This window comes from Meleagris gallopavo, chromosome 12, assembly GCF_905368555.1.
Source record: "Meleagris gallopavo chromosome 12, MGAL_WU_HG_1.1, whole genome shotgun sequence".
NCBI lineage: Eukaryota > Metazoa > Chordata > Aves > Galliformes > Phasianidae > Meleagris > Meleagris gallopavo.
Window position 1 is genome coordinate 12,729,875 of NC_139415.1, and position 23,386 is coordinate 12,753,260.

Below are 23,386 nucleotides of genomic sequence, written 5' to 3' on the forward strand. Positions count from 1 at the left end.
GGCCATTCTTGAGCTGTTTGTTCAGCTCTGGCTTGCCAAGAATCAGCAGACACAGCTTCTGGGAGACATTTAAGTGTATGCTAAGTATCTTTTGAGGTATACGTTTCTGGCAGATCTCGCTGGTATCTGCTGAGGAGAGGTGCTTCCCATGTTCTGTAGCTGTGCTCTTTGTTAGAGCTTGTTAATATTAAACTTTTTATTATCATGTCAGCTAGAAAAGATGAGCTGTGAAGGAGGGTACATTATCACAGCCTTCTGCAGGCAGCACAAGGGAGATTAGAGATGTTTGCAGCAGCTGAACAGACAAGAGTAATGGCCTGAACTTCAGGCAGATTTTGAGTTAGAGTTGTTGGAGAGAGGAGGGAGATGGAGCTGGTATGGCAGTGATTCTGCTTGGACCAGAGGAGAAGAGCCGCAGTTCCAAGAATCCCTCATGCTGTGACTCAGGGGCAGCTCTGCAAAGTTTTCTCTGGCCCGACACACGGAGAGGGCTGTGCTGATACGGTCCTCACCCTTCTTCTGTTGGGAACTCCCTTGTGCTCTTTGCCCTCCCTTTGCCTAAGCGCTCAGTGCTAAGCTCACAGCCCGGCATTCCTCTCCACGACCCCATCACCCTCCCAGGGAATTAACAAACACCTTTAGCACAAACGCTGAGCTGCCCCCGGCACAGCAAGGTGTGCTGTTCACAGCTCTCTCTGTTCCGTGCCACTGGAATATTTCAGTCCTGACGTGTGCACCGTGCACAGATTTTCCACTCCCAGCCCTGTGTGCTCTGCTCGTTCCCCAAACTTGAGTTAGTTCCGGCAGCTTCCAGTGCTCAGTGTCGATTATCATGCGGCTGAGCTGCTCTATTCCATGCGGGAAAAGCTTTTTTTTTCCTTTGTTGGAGAATGAGTGAATTAAGCTACGTGTTTACTGCCACTTGAGCAAAGCGGTCCCAGGATGTGCCACAAAATACATGGCTGGCGTTGAAAATTAAGAGAGCAAGCATCAACAGAGAAACTGAGAGAGAGAGAGAAGGGAGCTTGGGTAATGGGATTGCATTTCTTCCACACTAATATGACCTTGGAGATGAGCTGCTGCTCCGCAGGGACTTGGGGAGTAATGCATTTGATAGCATCAGCTGAGAGGTGTGCATTTGTTTGTGGGTATTTACGTCCCAACCCCTCATCTATGTGCATGGTGTTAGTTCTTTCAGCTTATCCTGGTGTGTCTTACTGGGGACACTGGGCAGCCTGGCAGATGTTGCCATGGGACCCTCCTGCAGCACGCAGAGTTGCAGTGCAGGAGGTTCAGGTCTTTTCCTTTGAACTGCCACCTGAATAAGAAGCACAGCGCCCCTGAAAGGCAGAGCACAGTGGTGAGCCCCTCAGGGACCAAATTCATGCTCCTCAGTCTCTGTTGGAGGTAGATTTCAAAGCAAGGAGCTCCTGCCTGCTAATGTGCCCTCTTTGTGGCATTACTAGCGTGGAGAAGAGCAGCATCTCTTTTATGTCAGCTGTTGGGTACCATGCTGAGATGCATCAGCTGCTGAGGCATCGCAGCCCTGGATGAGAGCTTCCCAGATCAGGACCGGTGTTTTGGTACCTATTGGTGATGAGACTGCAGTAGTGCTGGGCAAGTTATAAATTACTCGTGTTCTTTTTAGAAAGGGCAGTCACAAAAGTGAGATACAGTAAAGTTAATCTATCAGTTTACTATCAAGCAGGGAATAGATGATGGGAGAAGAGCATGGAGAGCTGCTTCTCTGGGTCAGGATATCCAGATAAGTGTGGTGTTCAGTGTTTCCTCTTGGCTCTGCAGAGTTCAGTTCTGTTTCATCAAAGAGCAGTAGTTATATTTTTCCTTCGTTTTTGGTATGTTTTTAGATAACTGTTTTTTCTAGAGAATGTGTGAAAATAGCCTTTCTGTACCGAGAGGAAGAAGACAGAAGTTCATAGCTTGGAGAGAGACAGCCTTGGGCATCGGTGGAGCTTTCTATGTGAGCATGCTGTGTGCTCAGAGAGAGAAAGGTGCCCTTCCTGCCTCCCTTGGAAGTAGTAATGGTGAGCGTGGAACAGTGTGACGATAGATACAACATCTTGCGTGCCTGCTGTAGCTGGAAGGGTGGACTGGGTATGGTTACCTTTCTGGGTGCTTTCTGGGGCCTTCAGCTGATGGAGAGCATTGCTTGTGAGCTGCTGCTTGTCCCCACCCAGGGGAGAGGCAGCCTGTTCCAATACCTCACCACTCTTTCTGAGAAGAAATTCTTCCTAATATCCAACCTGAACCTCCCCTGGCACAACATCAGGCTTGTGGCTGGAAAAAAAAAAAAAGAAACACCACACAATAGAAGCTGCTCTCAGCAATCCAAGCAATTAAAAAGTCTGCTCTGTGCATAAGAAGAGTCTGATAATAATAATAATAGTGAACTTAATGAGATTTTGGATGTTCACAAAGTGGCCTAGGTTTCTGAAGTTCAAAGATGCGTTGTGTGAATAAAGTTGTAGCCCCCATGAATTGTGGAGCACTTTTCCCCCCCCATGTGTTTCAGGCTGTAATGAGATTTGGGCATCCCTGATCGAGCAGCCTGCGTGGAGTATGTCTCATCCCAAGGGAAATATGCAGTAGTCAAAACACAGCCCAGGAGGGGCAAGAGCAAATCTGCAAAAAAAAAAATCTGCAAAATATTCTGCCTGCCGCCTCTTGGAAGGAATTCAGAAAGAAGCAACTCAAATGATTAAGGTTCTGTAGGGAATGCGTTGTGAGAAAAGATTAAGAAAAAGCTAAATATATAAAATCCACCTAGACGAGAGTGAAGGGGAATTGATCCCAGTTGCTGCTTATTTAGGACTCAAATAATGGGGAAGCAAAAACATTGCAAAGGATGATGGAAGGGCAACGTGGGGTGTGTGGAATCAAGCAAGCAAACACCTGTGGGCTGCATATCGACATCCATCTTCTAAAGGCAAGAGCTAAAAGGAGCATGGAGAAGGCTCTGAGCTGAGTGCTTGGGAGCCTGGGAAGTTTTGGACTGTGCTGTGGTGGGATGAGGATTCTAAGGTGGTGAATGGAGATGTCTTCACTGAGGTCCCTGTTGGAGGGATGGGATGGAATGGAAATCAACTAATTCACTGTGGAGCTGCTCTCTCCTTGGTAAAGGGGTGTCTGTGTTTTCCCCCTATCCCATGCAATAGCAACCTGGAAGGCATGGTAGGGACTGGCTGCAGTCTCTCCGCCTTGGCTGATTAATTAACTCTTCAGATTAATTTCCTTTCTGATTACTGCCTGATTAATTCCTCCTAACTCTGTGAGACCTCCTCACCACTTAATCCTCTTTATAAGCCCTCAGAATGTGATGCTTGAAGTAAACATCAGGAAGGGGGGAAAAAAAAAAAAAGAGCAAACACGATGAAACCCAAACACATCATCACCACACCAGGACCAGCACCCATGTGGGGCTGTACTGCAGCACCCTGCACACAGGGGTATGCACTCCCCTCTGCTCCTTTTGCCCAGGCGTCCTTCCTACACTGCTTTTCCAGCCTATCTGTAGCAAATGGCATGATGTCACTTGTTGAGCCTGATAATTAGTGACAATATCCCAGCACTTTGCAAAGCAGGCAGGAGGAGGGAGCTGTGTTTAGCTGTGTTCAGTGGCATTAGAGGAGTCTTTTCTTTTCATGGCTTCATTAAAGCAACCATCTGAGCTCATAAAACAGCTTTTGATGCGTGTAAGAGCCCATTGCTGGCTGGCAGCACAGTGGGTTGGGCCAGGCATGGGCACACACAGTGTCTGGTGCTATGGGACAGGTCCCAGAGGTGTGGGGACAGCTAGTAGCAGTCCTGATCCCAATGGGGTTTTTATTTTTCTTTTTTTCTTAAATTCCTGAGCATCCGTTCCCAAAGGCCTCTGGATACTTCTGTAAAAGTGTAAGTGAAAAAACATGTAGTAAGAAGGGAAATGCAGACAAATGAATTGCTGCGCAGGAATAGGGCTTTCCCCTATCTTTCCTGTATGCCATAAAGCAGTACATGCCCCTGGAAAAACTTGGTGTTTAAAGAGCAGCAGCAAGTTTTGGCCATTATTTTTGAGGAATGTTTTGTAGTTGGATATAAAGCTGTGGTGTGCTCAAGAGAAGACCTAGCGAGTTGCCAACCTAGTGATTGGGTTGGAACTGGATGATCTTTGAGATCCCTTTCAACTCAAGTCATTCTATCATTCTGTGAATTTATTTTCTTTGTGACCTCAGCTGAAATGGATAGGAGAGTGTTTTATACCCAGAAGCAAAACTTGATGTGCCTGAAGGGTTCCTTCCAACTTGGGTGTATTCTATGATTTCCTGGAAACTTACTTTTTGTTTCATGGCTGAACAGTGTCTCATCTGTAAACGTGACCTAAACTAATGGATTTGGCTAAAATTTAAAAAAAAAAAAAAAAAAGTATGCAGATACAGGCGTGGGCAATACTTTGTTTCTGTGTTGATTGACAGCACAAACATAACTTTTGGGTCATGCATCATTCCCAGCCTGCAGGCTTTGCTGCAATAGCCTTGTGCAGCTCTACCCCTGTGCCCTGCCTACGGTCATGATACCCGAATCAGCCCTTAGATCTGCTGCTTTGCATTGTCCCTGCTGGAAACACGCTGCTCTGGCTGATAAAGGAGATTGAACTGTACACAGACAATATGTTATTCTTGTATACATGGCATTCAGCACAACCCTGATGGATTACTGAGGTGTAACACACACTGGCTTGGGCAGGCTGCAGCTGGTAAGCTCTGGCTGTGAAGTCATTTGGGCCAGTGTTTGTTTTTCTCTGATGTCACTGCCTGTAAAAAAATATTCCCTTCTGGCTGCGTGAGCTGCGTTCTAGGTGGAGTGTGACAAATCAGGGCTATGCTCTGCTGCTTTAGCTTGGGCATGAATAATTCTGAAAAAATAGCTCGGAGTTCTCTTTGGCCCAATAGCCTAGCTCCTGAATTGCGGGAAAGGATTAATGGTCTATTTTGGTTATTTCTGAGATCATGAGGTGATTGCAGGGTTGGGTGAGGAAGGGATGGGGACCCTCTTGGGACTGATGCACCATCCCTCTGACGTTCCTGCAGGGTAACAGAGGGTCACATTTCTTCACCTCTTCCCAGTCCAAACCCTACCCACCCCCACCATGCCCACATGTCCCTCAGTGCCACATCCCCATGGTTCTTGAGCACCTCCAGGGATGGTGACTCCATCACCTCCCTGGGTAGCTGTGCCACTTCATCACCACGCTTTCTGAGAAAAAATTTCTCATTATATCCAAACTGAGCCTCTCCTGGTGGAACTTAAGGCCATTCCCTCTGTTAGCTGAGCTTCAGGCCGCTTTGGAGGGAGGCCGTCCTCAATCACAGCAAGCTGGAAGCCTGCAGGAGGACTCCTAATGGGGGGAGAGGGGAGTTCCCCAGTGATTTGTCTGGAGTGCATCATTTGGATCAGGTGATCCGCTTTTGCAAAGGGGAAAAAGGAAAAATTTGGATGTTCTGATTATATCCTGAAAATCTCGCCAGAAGTTGTTGGAATACATTTTGGTGGAGCAGCGCTGGCACGCTTTTTTGTTTCCTACGCAGCCTGGAAATAGGAGCAAGAGAGAGATGAAAGCCAGATTTGCAAGGAAGGTGCTAATTCTGGGGGAGAGGGGAAATAATAGACTGAAAAGGATAGATGGATTTCCAACTCCTGCACATGATCCAGATATGCACATAAATTATGCTGGATGAAGCTGTAGTTTTAAAGAGGTATTGCTGCCAAACTCCTAGAAAAGATGCTTCAGTGCCCAAGGAAATTTCTCATTTTGTAAGGTGACCAGGGGGCGAACACATGATCCTTTATGTACCGTGCTGTATTGAAGCCTCCCACACCCCTCCCTCTTAGGCTGCTTCAGCTCTGTAAAGATGACTTAGAGCATGAAGGAGGTGGAAGCAATATCATTTGCAGTGCGCGAGCCACCAACCCTTTTCGATGTCTCTATTTATTTCTAAGGAACGTATATGGATTTGCTGTATGGTCAAAAGCCAGACCACTCTGTAAAAGTCAGCAGGAGAAGTCAGCCAGGTTTAGAGAGTGTGGAAAATGTTCTTTTCTTCAGGATTAAACCCAAGCAAACAAAAACCTCAGGCGACTTGAAATCCGATGCTGAGACAGGCGCATGCACAAGCTTCATTGCTGCAAACTGAATAATGCCCTCCTTCATCCTGAGCCCAGCTACTGGCCTCGGATGTCTGCTTAGCACAGTGGGCTCTTGTTGCCGGAGACGACAGAATAGGAAAGATGGGAAAAAGTGCATGTATCTAAAATAGTAATAATAAAACTGTGGTACCCTAGACATTGGTGAGATACTTGAGAGGGGCTTGTGAAAGGGGATGGTTTATGAGCAGAATGTGTGCTGGGGACCTCGAGCTCCTTTAGGGCTCCTTTATTTATGCTTTTTATATGTAAAGACTTTGGTTGGTATATTAGGGCTGCCTCTTCTTCATCCCTTCTAAATGATTGCTTCCAAACGAGGCAATGTTTGCTCAGGTAAAAACCTTTGTGGCTACGATGTCGTGCTAATTCCATAACAGAAACTGAAAGCTGCATGTGTGGCAATTTAGCATTGCGTGGTATCATCTGTAGACTCAAACTGTTGAGCTGTGAAATGTGAAGCCTGGTAGGATACAGTGGTGTGATGTTCTAACTAATTTTGTGGAGAAAGGCTGTTGACTATGAAAGTTTTGCATTGTGGCATCCTCTGATGTCTGTAGAGATGCTAATACTTGGCAGAACTTATTTTATAGGAGTTTGTGGATAGAGAATAGCTCAAAACTGCCAGCTAGTAGGCAGCTGGGCGTGAGTGGAAGGGCTGCAGCTGTATGAACCACACACATCAGCAAGTTGTAGTGGCAGACTGATGCTCATCTACCTGCTGCTAACAGCGTGGCTTACCTTGTGATGCAACTTCCCAGGGGAACTGTAGTCTCTTATGTATGAATTTGCTGCAGTGTAAGCTCCCAGGCTGAGGGTCAGCCCTGGGTCCACCCCTCCTTGTGCTTCTGAAGGGCAAAAACATGAGGCTGAGTGGAAAGATCTCGCTGGGCAGCTCCGAGCTTTGCCTGCAGAGAGCTGTCTCAGCAGCATCGTATGAAGCACTAAATTCTTATTCTCTGTCATGTGATTGTTTTATGTGCTTTTCTCAGGAAAAAAAAAAATAAAAAATCAATCAGGAAGGATTGATAATTTATAAGTTGTTTGCATTTTTCATTCTCCAGGGAGAAAACAGAAGGATAAGGTAGGAGGTAGATGCTAGAAGTGAAGGAGTAATGGGACGTAGAGCTGAGAACCACCCCTCTTGTCTATAGGGTCTCAGCACCCATATTAGTAAGGGGATTGGTTTCCTGCTTACCTTGCAGCTGGATAAGGGACTGAGGGGACAAGTTGTGGATGCCCCTGTTGGAGGAATCAGGGGTGCAACCCTGAGGTACTGGGGGACATCAACCTCAGCAAAATCATCTGTGTGGGAGGGAGCAGAGCAGTGCTGGGTCTGTGCACTTCTGCATGCATAGAGAGCTGTGGAAGGAGAGAGATGTGACTAGGCAGGTAGAAGGAGAAAGCTGGGTCAGCTGCCATCCTGGTTTACACCAGAAAAGAAATACCCTCTGGCAGCATATTCTACTCTTCCGAGCCTGCACCCTCCCTGCACGCCTGCTGTCACAAATGTCCCCATGCACACACAGACATATCCTCGTGCCCACCTTTGCCAGCTGCTGCTGACCCTGGGCACACATCCCATCTCCATCCCACCCCATCACCTCTACCAGATCCTCCCTGAATTACAGCAAGGGCATGAGAGGAAGGACCCATCTGCCCTGGGAACTGCTCTACTTTGAGAATTTGGGGGAAAAAAAGAAGAACCATTGCCTTAAAGCAGAGAAAAAATTGGCATCTTTATAAAGATATGTGGGATAAGAAGACATGCTGCTTGGGTGAATAAATGCTGTAGATAAGTACTTAAATACTGATACCTATGTTGGTTGGTGGATGAAATCTGGTACAGAGGAGTGGGTGGCATCAGTTGCTCTTGGAGAATAGGAGAGACATACAGCCATTATATTGCCCTGTTCCCTCTCTGAACTGTTTGCCCCTTCACGGTGCCTCTGACAGAGCACTCATTTGCATGGTGAGTTGCTGTTTTTCCTTGGGAAGGCTGATTTCTGCTCTCCATTCTCTGCAGCTTTCCAAGCATTGCGTTGCCAGTTTGGAAGAGAGGACTCGGTAAAGCCATGCACACCCACTTATTAAAAAAAAAAACCCAAACAATATTGGAGCTCTCTCCAGCTCTGCTTCTGTGCATTTCTTGTCCAGCAGGATGAGGAAAGCCGGGCTGGGGCTTCCTACCAACTCCATTCCTTGTCCCTATTGGAAACGGCAGCATCCTCTGTGCCACCGCCTCTGCCTAGCAGGGTTTCGTGCTTTAGCAGATGGTGTAGAAATGCAAAACAAAGTCTTAGAGTGGACTGTTGACACCCTCCCTTTAGGTTGTTCAGAAGTCGATTCAAATAGTCTAAATTCATCCTGAATGTTTCAAAATATGCTTTGGAGAATTTGGCAGGGATAGTCTGGAAAACTGGCTGGCTCCCAAAGCTTTCCTGTTACAGATACTCTTGCTTGAGTTTTCAGCTCTTATGCTTCTATTCATGACCTGAAACAGATTCACAGTAGTTATCTAAACTACTGAGAGGCTGAGAGTTGTGGGATTTTTGTCAATTCCTAGAAAGACTCGGGCGTTTAGCTTGGTTTTAGAAATGGCAAAAGCTGGTGTGGGCGATGCTTCTTCAGAAGTTCTATCTTCTTTCTGACAGATAACTTCTACTTTATCTGCCTTGGCTTTGTGATACAGGCAACGCTGGTCTGTCCCACTTGACTCAGTGTTACAGGAAATAGTTGTTGCTAGATGGGTGAATCACAGAATGATTGAAGTTGGAAAAGATCACTGAGGTCATCTAGTCCAACCGTTGACCCACCCTCACCAAGTCCACCGACCACGTCCCTCAGTGCCACATCTCCACTGTTCTTGGGCACCTCCAGGGACAGCAATCCCACCACCACCCTGGGCAGCCCATGCCACTTCATCACCATTCCTTCTGTTATTTTATTCTATAGCAATCTCTCCATGGGCAGGAAACTTTCCATCCTCACCCACCAATGCTCACTTGCAAAACTTCTTTACTACTTCACAACCCAAATGCTTGTTAGCTGAGAAAGGCCATGACCTGACCATGTAACGAAGAAAAAACTCCCACCTTCAAAGTTGTGACTAAACTTGTGAGTAAAGGGTGAAAAAATACCCCTTTCCAGGCTACGTTGGTTCGTAGGACTACCAGAGACTGCACTGAGAGCTCTGTTTAAATATAGCAGAGTTGTGCAACACCCCCGCGTGCCGGACGCTCCGGCTGTTCCCTATGTGCCCAACGAGGAACATGGTGAAGCAGTTTGTTCTGGCTGCTGCGAGGCGGCAGATGCTCGCTATCTTTATGCATCGCCCTTGTGAGAAGTGCATGGGGCTGGACAGCACTCACGTATCTTCTGGTGAAGCTCTGACTCAGCCATAGATGAAAATACCAGGCTGATTACTTAGGCTACTATCGCAAGATGGGATTTTGTATATAGTGCCCTCAGAGCAGCGCTGGCTAGCAGAAATCCTTCTGAATCCATGTCTTGATTTATGCTTTCTCATTGGCCATCCTCACTAGAAAGCATACTTTTGGACTTGGGGTCCTCTAGTCCATGTTGCCATGAGTTGTCATAGAATTGTTTGAGTTAGAAGTGACCTTTAAAGGTCATTGGATTACCTCCCTGCAAGGTTGCTCAGAGCCTGGGCCAACCTGGCCCCACATCCCACCTTTCTCTCACCTCTTGCTCCACTATGGCTGCAAATGAAAGGAACTTCTCTCTGCACTCTGCTGCTAACAGGGCTGCAGATTGATGGCTTCTGGTTGCAAAAACACTTGTTATGGGCTTGACAGGCTGCTCAAGGTTGCCTGATGTTGCAGGGCAGAAACGGAGGGAGCCGGTGAGATGCGTGCTCGCACTTTATGGCCCTCCTGGTGGGACCGGTAGGCGGCCTGGCATAGCAACCGCTCAGGGCATTTACTAAGAGATTTATGAGTTTGTAATTTTCTGAGGCCCTGGAGCAAAAGTGTCTTTAATTAAATTTTGATTCTCTCCCCTCTTTCTCCCTCCCCTGCCTTCACCCTCCCCATCCCATCCCTGCCTGCGGTTTGTTTACTGAGACCCAGCAAAGCTCTCAGAAAGCAGGTAGGAGTCTCTGAGCAAAGGCAGGAAGAGCAGAGGATGGCAAAGCAAGCAAACAGATGGCAGATATGACACAGCAGCCCCCGGCCGGCTGTGCCAAGCTTGGGGAGGGTTCTGTGATGCAGTTCCAGGGCCCCACAGTAAGAGCTTCCTGCATCCCTTTACTCCAGCCGCGGATTTGGCAAGGTGTCTGGGGGAGCGATGGCCAAGCTGTGTTCCTGTGCTCTCATTTGCCCGGTGTGCAGGTCTTGGCATTGTTTAAGGCTACCTGGAGGGTGTGGGTGTTGTGGACGAGACAGCCTTATGCTGCTCTGCAATGCCTTGCTGCTGCCTGCATGCTTTTTCAACCATCCATCTACGTGGGGAGCATGAAATTAAAGGAAAACAGAGTGTTCCCGTTCATAATTATTTTGTTTTTCTTTAAAAGGAAGTTGTAGGCGTGCTGTCAAGGGGTCTCCCAGAAAATGCTGCTTGGGCATTGCTTGTGGTTTCCCCCTATGCCAGTCTTACTGTGATATCCTCAGCCACTGAGTCAGTGGCAGCGTCCCTATCCAGCCACGTGCTGTCAGCTCTGCGAATAGATTTCTATCAACCCACTCAGCCCTAAAGAGCTGTAGCTAAAAGGCTTCGGAGACATAATTTTGTCTGCATAGCAGTAGCGACAATTTCTTTGAGAGAGGTAGGATGAAAAGTGGCTGTGTTCCACTAATTTTGCACAGACTTGATCGTTGCTTCTAGAAAGCCACTTGATTGAGGTCCAGGTGCTTCCACCACCTCCCTTCCCTGCTGTCCATGCCTCATGCTGCCCTCCAGCTGCATGCTTGCACTCTCCATCCATGCTCTGCAGACTGCTGCCAACCCAATGGTGGTCTCTGGGTGGCTGAATGTGTGTTTGGCAGGGTCTGCTCTGGGATGCTCTGGCAGGCTGAGATGGGCTGTGTGCTAGCTGTGCCTCGCCTGGAGCTCAACAGACATCATAGAATGGCTTGGTTTGGAGGAGACCTTAATGGTCATTGAGCTCCAACCCCCTGCCTTGGGCTGGTTGTCTCCATCAGCTCAGGCTGCCCGGGGCTCCATCCAACCTGGCCTTGGGCACCTCCAGGGATGGGGCACCCAAAGCTACTCTGGACAATGAGCTGATGTCGATAGAACATGAGCTGATCCCTGCTAGAAAGCTGCCAGCACTGTTCAAACTCTTTTTTCTTTTTTCATGTTCTTTTTTCTTTTTTTCTTTATTTTTTCCCCTGCTCACCACGTGGTGGGCGAGGATGCTGTTTATCCAACTTGCTCCTTCCTACACCCTCAGCGGTGCAGATGGAGGAGCTGCATGAGCTTCACTCATCTCCAGGTCTGACTTCCCAGTGTAGATGCTTTGTCATTTCTCTCATCCAGAGCTACAAACCCTTCAAACAAGGGATGTGTTTTGGGACACGAGGTGTGGGGCAGGAGGAGGATAGCACTTAGACATGTAGGTAAATGCCATGCTCTGCCCTCATGGATTGCAGGCTAACACGAGGCAGTTTCCCTCCCACTCGCCTGCAGGATGCTGGGGAAGGAGCTGGGGTAGGATGTGAATTATGTTGATGATTTGGCTGGTGATGGCTCTCCTCTTACACTTTAAACACTGGCAACTGAGATTGTAAAAATCAGCAGAGTTAAAACCACAATCTGAAAAGCCTGCTTTAATATCCCTCCATATTGTCAAGCTATTGCTGATGCCAGCCACACGCTGGGCAACTGTTTTGATGCCCAATCTCTTGCATCCTTTCCTGAGTCCTTTTCAGTAGCGTCTTCCCCTTCCTCATGCCTCTCTTCTGGCTGTTTGTTTAAATTCTGCAGCCTCTGGGGCTGGCAGCATGTCTGGGTGCCTCCGGTCTCACGTGGAGCAATGTATGACTTGTCCCTGTTCTCTCACTGCCCGCGGCAGCATGTCCATCTGGTTAACTCCCACCTTCGTTCCTTTTCTGAAGCTGCTCCATCTGCATGGCTTCTTCCTTGGTATCTTCTAGCCAGAGGCCTCTTCCAAGTGTTTCTCTCGCTGTGCCCCAGGCCATGACCACTGCTGGCACAAGGAGCTATATTCTCATGACAGCTTCAGGGCTCTTCTCCCTTTAAAGCTCCCTTTCTTTGGTGGATGCTGCTGGTACCTGCAAAATATCTAGGCTGGTATATAGCAGCATCTCTCATGCCAGTGCCATGGTTTGATGCTGTAGAGGACAGAGGTGGAACTGGGGTGACTCCAGCATGGGATCTGGGAGGTGCACCCGATCTCCTTGGCCACCTACTGGAATCAGTGAATGTTTCATTTCTGCAGAGCAGGCTGCTTGTTCGAGTTGATGTTTTACATTCTTACTATGTCAAAAAAACCTCTTGTCTTGAAAAGACAAGAGGGTGGTAAGAGGCAGAGTGTTTCTGGTTGGGCACTGGAGAATTGGCAGAGCAGGAAGGTGCTGGGAGGTGCAGTGTCTGGGGCAGAGCGCCTAGCGATGCTCTGACAGGTGCTGCATTTGCTAGTATTTAGATGCTGGTATTTAGATGCTAGCAGTGCTCCTTTCTGACCTCTGATGGTAGCCACGTCCGTGACTGTAGCTTAGCATTGAGAAGGTGAGCTTGCAATACTTTTTATAAAGGGAAATTTCCTCAGGCCTTGGAGGAATTAATCATTTTATATGCTGGACTCTTGCCTTCTGACTGATCTATCTGAATTACAGATTAACTGGCAGCGTGGGGATGGAGGAAGCCATTTCAGTGAATAGTTCTCTAATTTACTAAAGGGATTGTTTGGGCTGGTGTATAAATAATGTGGCAAGTTGTTGAGATGGTGAGCTGCCCTGTGCCCCTCTCCCGTCTCCAAGCCTTTCATCCCCTACCTGTTTGGTTGGACTAGATGATCTTAGTGCTGTTTTCCAACCTTAATGATTCTATGACTCCATGGTTCGCACTTCCTGCCTATAGGAGCTGTCTCAAACCCAATGGTGGTCCCAGAAAGGCAGGCAGAGAATTTGAGCTGATGATACTCTGTAAATGTGCTGCCAGCTCCTGGATAACTGTAGTTTCAGAGCCTGTCTCTAGGGGCCTCCTCTGTGACTTTCAAGCAAGCCATCACCTTTGTGACCAAGGAATATAAATTTTGGGGTAGCACCTGGAAGGAAAGCACCAGTTTGTGGATGTTGAGATTGGTTTTAGGCAAGCCAGGGCTTGACCCGTACAACATAAGTCTATAGTAAGCTCTGGAAAACCTGCAAAACCTCTTTATTTATTTATTTATTTATTTATTTATTTATTTATTTATTTTTAATGTGATTTTTCTCATCCGCAAATGCTGTTCCCTGGGCTTACGAAGAAGCTTGGCGCCACTGGTGTTGCTGCTGGATCTGGGGAGCACCAGGGCTGCCCAAACTGCAACCCCATGTCCATTCCCACTGCTCAGCAGAAGGGAAAAGGATTTGTGCATTTGTTTGTGGATATTTCTGACATGGATTTTATATTCCAGAAGAGTCTCATAATATTACAGGAACAAATTCAGGATATAAACTTCTTTACAAGTTAAACATGTTTTGCTTCTATAAGGAACGCACTATTTGTCTTAGGATAGAATAAATCTGAGAGACTGATATCACTGCTGGGGATCTACATGAGGAGGGCTGGGGAAGAAAGGAAAAAAGAATTGATGAGCTTTCTGAAAGGAGAAGAGTTTTTAAATGCTCATTGTTCTCACACGTGAACGAAGGTAAAGCATGGTCGCAGGGGTTGGCTTTTATTATTGTTTTATTATTGGCTATATAAGGATTCCTGTGTGTTGGCCTGAAAGTAAATATCATGGGCCTGACTTTAAGTTTGGGTCTACAAAACTGTGCTTTGAGGAGATGCAGTCGCTCTCTTGCTGGCAGGGAGTAGGCATCACTGTGTCCATGGGAAGTGAACCCATTCCATTGCCATGTGCAGCCTCAACTGCTTGATCATGGAATCGTACAATGGCTTGGATTGGAAGGGACCTCAAAGATCATCCGGTCCCAGCCTCCCTGCCTCAGGCATGGTTGCCAACTGCTGGATTAAGCACTAGATGTTTTCATAATAATTTCATTTAAAAACAAAAAGGTCAGAAGTTGACCAAAAGCCAACAACCAAAACCTTTTTTTTTTTTTCCTTCTGAAAAAATTAAGAGCACTTTTAATTGCTGCATGAGAACCAGATGGCAGTGCTGACCAGTTTCATGGTCCAACAGGAAAAGAGAAACAATAGCACAAAGCAAAAACAAAGTGTGTATTGTGCCAGGTATTTTACATTTTGAGCACTCCGTCTATTTGCAACCTCTGAGCAATGCAGAGCAGGGCGTTTATTTATTTTTTAATGTGTGATTTTTTATCTTGACAGAATATTAAACCAAAATAAGGGAGGCCTGAAAATTAATGTCCTGTAATGACAGCACAATCCCTCGATGTCTCAGGAATCTCATAAATTGGATATTTGGAGAGGGGATGTGCAGCTCCCTGGGTTTGCAGGGTCTCTGGTTACTGCTGGAGAAAATCAGCCTCTGCAGGGCTCCAGGGATAAGGCCCTGGTGTCAGCACAAAGTGATGTAGCTCTGAGATAGCCTTGTCAGGGTAATTGATCCTGAGCCTTTGCCTTTCCTGTCAGGGCTGCCTGTCTCCTTACCCATAATCCCCGCCACTTTGATGGCCAGTCAGGAATATGGGACTTGGCCCAGTTTTGTGTCCATCCAATAACATTATGAAATTGAGAGCGACACTTCCATTGGCACTAATCTCAGTAAGAGATCGGAGCCAGGGGACAAGTGGTTTGCTTTCATGGCGGTTAAGCTTTCCAAGTAGATCAAGACAGTCCAAGACTGATCTGGCACCAGGAAGGGGAGCAGTGGAAGAGGGACCCAGGCAAGGAGGTTGATGAGGAGCATGCCCACATGCTTCTGATAGGGCCTTCTCTCCTTACATGGTGTTTATTAACTAGAGCTGGTCTTGGCAATGGTCCGAAAAATCCTTTGGGTAGGAACAGTTTCATCTGTTGCCTCTGAGGCCTTTAATAGCTCTTGTTATTTTAGTGTTTCCCAGCACACATAGACCACTTGGTCAGTGGTCAACAGGTGTGGTGTAGCTGGTGGTGAGCCCATCCTCAGGGCATTGCCGATGGCCCCTTGTGCTTAGGAAGGAGCTGGATCCATGTAGAGCAGTTAGGTAGTGCTTGCCAAAAACTTACACCCAATGTTGGCCACAATGTTGAAGGTGACGCAGTTGCCACAGCCTTAACAGCTCGTGCATGTTCTTTGACTGGTCCAATTGCAGAATAAGACTGAGGAGCAGCTCAAACCACCTCTGCTTCCTGCTCCGTCTTGCAGTTTTCAGCCAGTGTCTGGTTTGAGATGAGAGGGGAAGGGAGCATCACCTCAGTGCTAAGTCCTGAAGCTCTGCTGAACTGCAGTTTACAGAAGCTGACCCCTTGATGCCTTGCGGGGAGCCCTTTCTCCAGCCTCATGCTGCATTTGCACATTCACCCAAGCAAGGGCTTGGGGAATATGTTTATCAGTTTGTCACAGTCTCTCCCTGCAGTGGCTGGGGGCCAGGAGGAAGGATAAAAGCCTTGGGCTGATTATAAATTGGAAATGCGAGAAGAAAATGTGTGTGCTGAGCTGCTGAGCAGGCAGCTCTGGGTGCTTTTGTGGGGTCTCTTCGCTGCTGGGTGCCCATGAGAAGGAGGAACGCTATGGGGCTATAAACACAGCCATGGGGTGCTAAGAGTACAGGGATAACATATGCTGCTGTTTCCTCACCTGTGCCCCCATATCAGTGTCCCCGCATCTGAGTGCATCTGAGCACTCCTAGATGCCCGTCAAACCCAAGCAAACAGTAAAGGATGCCAGAGAGTGAACATCTCCCTTCAAGCCAGAGAGGCAAGGTTTTGGGGTGGGAAAGGGCTCAGCCCTCCTGTAGACAAGCTGTAGGAAACGCTGCAGTATATAAAGTGCATCTTGCAAACAGAAGAGATTAGAGAGCTGATATGATGTTATTCCGATTGATTTTGCTGTTGTATTTATACCTGGAGGTAAAGAGCAGACATACTGGAAATCAATCGGCCCTGTGCTCTTCCCCACTCCCTTTGCAGTGGTGTTTGAATGAAATGCTTATATCATTTTTACGGCGTGTCTGTGATAGGGATGAGTGAACCAAGAGATTAACGGGCGCTGCTGTGGCCTCTACCCAGCAGCTGCCTGGCTTGCTCCTCATAAAGCCCATGCTGGAGCTCAAGGTGCCCCTGAAGTGGAAGTTGGGAGGCTTGGTAGGAAAACACCAAGAGACAAAGTCAGGAGGAAAGGCTGAGGGGGAAATGTAAACGTGATAAGCTGAGAATCCAGGGTAAGGCTGTAGGTGGGCTCCTTGTGACGTCTCACTGCAGGTCTGCTACCCAACAGCAACTCAGCCATCATCAAGGTACATCCAGAATCCTCCACAAGCCATTGCGTGCTGCTCCTTCTGTCACGCTGAGATGCCAGCTCACAGGGGTTTCTTTGCAGCTGTTGATGTGCAAGACCCTGGCTGGGTCCTTGTATCTCATGGGGAACATGCAGGGGACTCCAGACATCATTTTCTGAGCTGTAAATGAGGGAAATCAGATGGGGTAATGGTAGAAGGTGACTGGATACTGTTTGTGTAACCAATTCTAGATTTAGATTGGTTATAAGGTAAAAGTTTTTTACGATAAAGATGGTGAGGCACTGGCACGGGTTGCTGAGAGAGGTGGTGGGTTCCCCATCCCTGCAGACACTGCAGGTCAGGCTGGACGGGGCTCTGAGCACCTGATCAGCTGTAGGTGTCCCTGTTCAGTGCAGGGCAGTTGGATCAGATGGCCTTTAAGGGTCCCTTCCAACTCAAATGGTTCTGTGATTCTACTAATTAGTGTCACCCCATCTCAGCAGTAAAAGTGTTTCCTTGTGGGCCAACGAAGCAACAGGACAGTGTCTTTCCCCAGGTACTTGGAAGAAGGTGTTACATAAGACGTAAGAATGAAGATTCAGCATATCTTTCTGCTGTAAATGCAGAATACTCTCCTGGTGGCCCATGAGTCCTAACTGCAGTTTCTTGCCGGGTTAGATGAGCTCTGAGGAGAAGTGCTCAGTACACCTGGGCTGGGAGCTTTAACCTAGATCAAACATTCCTGCATTGCCTTCCTGCCAGTGCTGGTTGGCTTTGCTGGCACACATGGCCCTGGCTTGTCGGATACCTTGCTTTTTAATTATCAGATTGTCTCATCATTTTTACTGTAAGCATTTTCTGTTGCCTGATCTGCTGAATTTATGCATTTGTGCCGTCGTGTGCACTGACTTTACATTTTGTACGATTTGATCTTAATGTTTCCATTCCTGTGTGTGAGTGTTATAGGATTTGTGTCTAAGGTCCATAAATAAACCCAGGAAGGAGGGGGGGTGGGTTAAAAATGAAATAGGCATGGGAAGATGGGGAAAGGCTTGGGATCTCCACCACCAGTGGGGCTGGGTATGATGCTCCATGCTGGTAGCTGGTATGGGCAAGGGGATGCTGAGCCTTTTCTAAGTTAGAGACTGCTGTCACTCAGAGGAAAAATAATCCCATGATGGACAACCCAACAATTGGAATGGACATCCCAAGGGATGAGAAGAAGTGGCTTTTTCCCCTCACAGGAGGGCAGGGGAGGCTGGAGCCCACGGCAGCCTGGCTCCAAGCAGGTCCCTGCAAGTGCTGCCTTGGCCCCATGCCTGTATCTGCCAATAAAAATTAAGAAATTGATTTTCTTTTGTTTGCCTTGACAGGACAAGGCTCTTTTTATGAGACAGTAAATGTGATCTCGCTCTGAGCATGGCCAGAGTTTTAATTGTATTTGTTGTGCTTTCACTTATTGTTTTATGAGTTTCAGTTCTCTTCCTTGCTGGTGCAGAGAGCAGCCCTGGGGGACTGTTTGATTTCAGCTCCAGCAAAAGGTTGGAATTTTTTAAACATTTTGTTTATTTGCTTCTGAGGAGCTGAAGTTTGGGTCTTGTGTCTGTGTCATAAATAAACGTGTGCGTGTGGATGTATAGGTCTGAATCCTGTTTTGGATTATGTGCTGGCCAGGCGGTGCTACAGCACAGAATAGCATTTAAGATAAAGATCAGGGAAACATGGAAGGGCAAACAGAGGCTTGAAGTCAGAGGAGGAGGGGATTTTATATATAATATATATTGGAGTTTAATGAGGTCTGCTTCAATGCTGCTATACAACGCATGGTGACCCACTTTACTAGGAGAGCTTTTTTTTTTTTTTTCCCTAGTTATGGGTCATATACAGTTCCTAATTAAGCAAGTTAATTATATGGCTCCTTTATATTACACGGGCAAATGCAGACGGCACAATTATCTCTCACAGTGATCATTTTTGATCAGAAACGACGTTCTGACCGATAGCTCCTGGATGCATGGCTGGAGGGAAGGGGATTGCTTTGCAGCCCTGAGCTCTTCCCTGCTCACTTCTATTTAAGCAAACTCTGGTCCTGTGCTGAGTGCATGGCCTGGTGTACGATGGGTTTGTCCTTTGTGGAACCACATGGAGGGAACGTGGTCCTGGTCCTGTGCTGCTCCATCCTTCCCTTCGTGGGCTGGCAGAGCCCCTGCAGCAGCCCAGGGTTATCTGTCCCAGTGCTCAGCCATGCATGCTGCTAGGCAGTAGGGGAAGCATTCAAACCCGAATCTCCTTCAGTGCAATTTAAACCTATTATTTCTTGTTTTATCCCCAGTGGACATGGAGAACAGCTATTATACTTCTCTTTGCTGCAACCTTTTACATATTTGAAGGCTGTTATCACGTGTCCCTGCAGCCTTCTTCTCTCAACACAAAGCATAATTCTTTCAGTTTTCCCCTGGAGGTCATGTTTTCTACACCTTCCATCATTTTTGCTACTTTGGAGGGGTTACTGTGATAGCAAGCTGGAGTTTTTGTTGTTCTTCACCTGTCTGCCTTGAAGCATTCATTACGTTACAGATCTGTATGAAGTGACCATTATCTTATCTTCTCTAATCTGTGGTTATTTATAAAATCTGCTATATTCCCGAGCCTGTATTTTATCAGAAAGTATAGCTCTTAGCCCTGATAAATAATTTACCATTATGATATGATCATGCAAACAAGGGCTCCTTACGCTATTTATTATTATTACGTGCTTTATTTTTCTTAAGTAACAAGTTGTCCGTGTAACACCGTAAATGAACCAGAAGATTCATAGGCATAGACTGAAACAATAAATAACTTATTTCATAGTGCTTCCAGACAGATAGGAACAAAACCACCACGCCAAACTCCAGTTTAGCCACAGGGAAGAGCGGTGAGTAGGAAATAAGAGACATGACACGTTTGATGCTCGGAACGTACAGAAGCTGTTTAAAATGCTAGCAAATAGATTCTGAATATCTGCGGTATGTTTGTAGCGCAGACTGATTTATTCACACAAAAATCTGTTGCACTGCTCTTCAGATGTTAAGTTTCAGAGCAGCTGCAGAAATATTTCATGTAATGCATTTAGATCTCAGGTCTGTACAAAAGGACTTGCCCCAGACTACCTTTGACTATTATTCTACATTTTTACAGTACAAAACTGGCTTGATTCCTGTGTCCTCCGCCCATTCTTCTGCCAAGTGGAAGATAAACCTAAATCTTAAAAACTGTACTCTTTTCCTACTCCATTTTTTTTTTCCCTTTAACCTTACTTGGAAAATCCTCTGCTGAAACCAGTGAGAATTCTTCCAAATAAAGCCATTCATCAGCATTATACATCAAAAACTCAACCTCTTTACCTACTTAGAAGCCAAAAATATATGATATTTCCAAGAGAGATTAAAAAACACGTTGAAGTGCAAGTAGCTGCCTTATGGTTACAGATAGAAGTTACAGATAATGGTATATATTTGAGTGTCAGAGCAGTAGTCAAACCTATATAAGTGATCAGTGGCTGCTTATATCAGTGATGTTTTTGAAGTCTGCCTCAGGCTCGTGAAGCAAGCCTGGTGCTTGCCTGAGATGCGGAGGGAAAGGAGGGCAGTCGTGTGCTCGGGGGGGGAGCTGGGTCTCATCTGTGAGTGCCAAGAAGTGTTGGAAATGTAACATATGAAGAGCTATGACTGCGTTGTATGAGTTAATGCTGCCCAGATTTTTACTCCCATGCTCTTCCCACTGCCAACATCATTAAAAATGGGGGAAGCTTGCAGCTGCCCTCAGGTCTAAGTTGTGTCTTTAATCCAGTTATACCCTGTTGAGGATATTGGGGAAGAATTTGCTGAGTGGTGCATGTCAGCTCCTTCCTAACTGTGGAGAGAAGTACTTAATGAAATCTTGAAAGCTAAGACACTGCAACCAACGTGGTTTGCTCCTCAGGACTCTGATGATTTTTTTCCCCCAAGACCTCTGTAATGTGGACTGTTAGCCTTGTGGAGTCCTGACTACAATTGCTTGTATTTTCCCATGTTTGCAGAAAGAGGAAGAGGCAGAGATGGTCATGGAGCATCAGAGTTTGACTTTTGTTTGTTGTAGATCTTGCAAATGCCTTCCACCTTTGATTATAGCTGGAAAGACGGAGTCAAATCACAGTACCCAGTATCTGCTGGGGACTAGGAGTGCAAATATGGATCGACTGGGACGTGGTTGCCTTTGCCCTAGAGATCTTGGACAGGTTTGAGCTGTGCAACTAGACATGATAGAAGCTCAGCTGCAGAAAACAAACAAACAAAAAAAAAGAAACCTGGAAAATGTAAAGATCAGACTGGGAACCTGCTTGTTGGCATAGAAATTGCCATCTGAACAGCAGGCAGTAGTTGCTGGTGGTGCTCAGTTTCACAAGTACCCAGCTACCTTGGTCATGCCCTACTCCTTCAAACAGAGCCACATCCTTCTAATGTGCGTGTGCCAGAGGGACACTGATGTCATCTGTGGTTCTTAGTGGGTCTTTATGGTCTCTACTCAAATCATTTACACAAATCGGTACTCAGATGATATTTTTATGACTGGTTTTTATGAAGTGTTCCTTGAAGTGCAGAGGTGGCCCCTTCCCACCACAGCCCAGCCAGCAGAGAAGACATGCACCACACAAAACCCAGTCCTTTGGGTTTGCATGCAAACAGTTGCCAACACGAGTGAACAGAAGTCCTTCAAAGCACAAATTATCTGTTTTCTTTTTGTGTTTGGAGAAATATGGCGTGTGTAATCCCAACAGAAGCATCTTGTGGCACGAGTTGAGTTTTGCCTTTGCTTCTCAGAAGCTGTAAGCCATGTGGGTCCTAGGACCAAGTTAAATAAAAACAAGAACCTACCAGAAAGAATTCACAATAAAGAGAGCGATCTTTTCCTTGTGACTAAGACACCTGCCATGGCTGCCAGGACTCTGCTTATTACACAATAGCTTTATTATATCCCACTTGGAAGAACAAACAATACTTGATGCCTCAAAAATGAGCAGCCTTTAGATGAGGTTAATGCAGGCAGAGTTATTGTGTGCAGCCTGTATTCACCCTGTCCTCCCAGAGACTCCAAAGAGCAAAAAAAATGGCCTGAAGACTCCCCTCTTTGCTGCTAGTGGTACATAATAAAGTAATTGTGTAATTAGAAGTAGATTGCTGATGGGAAAGAGGTATTTCCAGTGTGATGTAGGTAAAAGACAGGCCTCTCTGAATGGATTTGAAGCCTTAATGCAGCACCTCTGTTCATCATTGCTTGAACTGCTGGAGGTCCCTGGCAGCTTCCAGGCAGGAGATAAGGAACATCTTTAGCTGAGTGTGTTTTTAACCCCTTGTGAAAGTGTAAGGCAGGTTGCATTGTGGTCTCCTTATCACCCAGCTCCTCAGCATCTTATGTTTGTGCAGCACCGAAGGCTGCAGCGGGAATTAAAAGGTTTTACCTTGTGATGGAGATGTTTGTGTAGAGCCTCTGTGGGGGTGCTGTGAGGCAGGTGGACCAACCTGGGAGAGCAGCTGGTGGGTGATGCCGGGTTCTGGCTCTGGCTTCTCTGTATCCTGTGTGCGTGCAGGGCATGAAGTGAGCAGAATCTGCTGCAGTACATCATGGATCCCTGTAGGTATCATCCTGATCAAAGGACTCTGTGTGCAGGGCAGGGTGGGACTGGAAGAGTGGAGACAAGGTTGGTGATGTTCTGGGCAACAAATATACGAGTGTGGGTTTGGAGCAGAAAAGATCATTTTGGGAGTAATGTTTCTCTTGTGTAAGCTTGGTATTTTGTCAAGCTCATAACAACAGAGTGTACAGGCACCAGAGTGACTGCTCTGCCACGTGACCAGCGCAGGGATGACTTTGTGCAGGGTTCACCTCTGCTCTGTTGCCACCTGTAGTTACCTTAACCCCTGTGGAATTGTCAGTCTGGTACTATGGCACCAAGAGAGAAAACGTGAAATGTGTTCCCTACATGGCCATGGGGTGGGACAGTAGGATGGTCGACTCACAGCAATTCATGGTCAACGGGGCTTTTGTGTCACCATTCCCATGTCACGTCTGATGGATGCGCCTGGTATTCGCAGGTCCCGTGGCGGTGATCAGCGGAGAGGAGGATTCTGCCAGCCCGCTCCACCACATCAACCACGGCATCACGACGCCTTCGTCCCTGGATGCTGGCCCAGACGCGGTGGTGATCGGCATGACCCGCATCCCCGTCATCGAGAACCCCCAGTACTTCCGACAAGGTCACAACTGCCACAAGCCAGACACGTGTGAGTGCCCGAGCCGGCTGGAGCCCCCGCGAGCACCAGGGGATGGGCTGGGGGATGGGGGAAGGAGGGTGAGGAGAAAGAGGCTAAGATGCTGAGGAAGGAGAGAAGGTTTTTTTATTGAGGAGAATGGGTCTTGGTATGGCTCAGAAACCAAAGTGAATCTCAGGTCTCAGAAATCACAACATACATGTAGGTGCTTCAAAGGAGACTTTCCACCCTCACCTTCACCTCCCTTCACCCTCTCTCCACCACCCACCAGTCACCTTCCCCCTTTGCCTGAAAGTGCCATTCGAAGCCGGGCTCTGCCTCGCTGTGTCCAAGGCGTGAGCAGGAGCTGTGGGGTCAGACATGACC

The 23,386-nt window shown here is 47.0% G+C and overlaps 1 protein-coding gene across 7 annotated transcripts in view; it reads left to right on the top strand.

The window, feature by feature from the left end:
• Positions 1 to 23,386, top strand: part of NTRK3 (neurotrophic receptor tyrosine kinase 3) — a 192,909-nt gene that overhangs the window by 73,986 nt on the left and 95,537 nt on the right. For all 7 annotated transcript variants that reach the window (XM_085234301.1, XM_010717488.3, XM_085234302.1 and 4 more), the window contains one exon: positions 22,844 to 23,032. In XM_085234301.1, the coding sequence (XP_085090427.1) occupies positions 22,844 to 23,032 (189 nt within the window). The remainder of the gene's footprint in view (positions 1 to 22,843; positions 23,033 to 23,386) is intronic.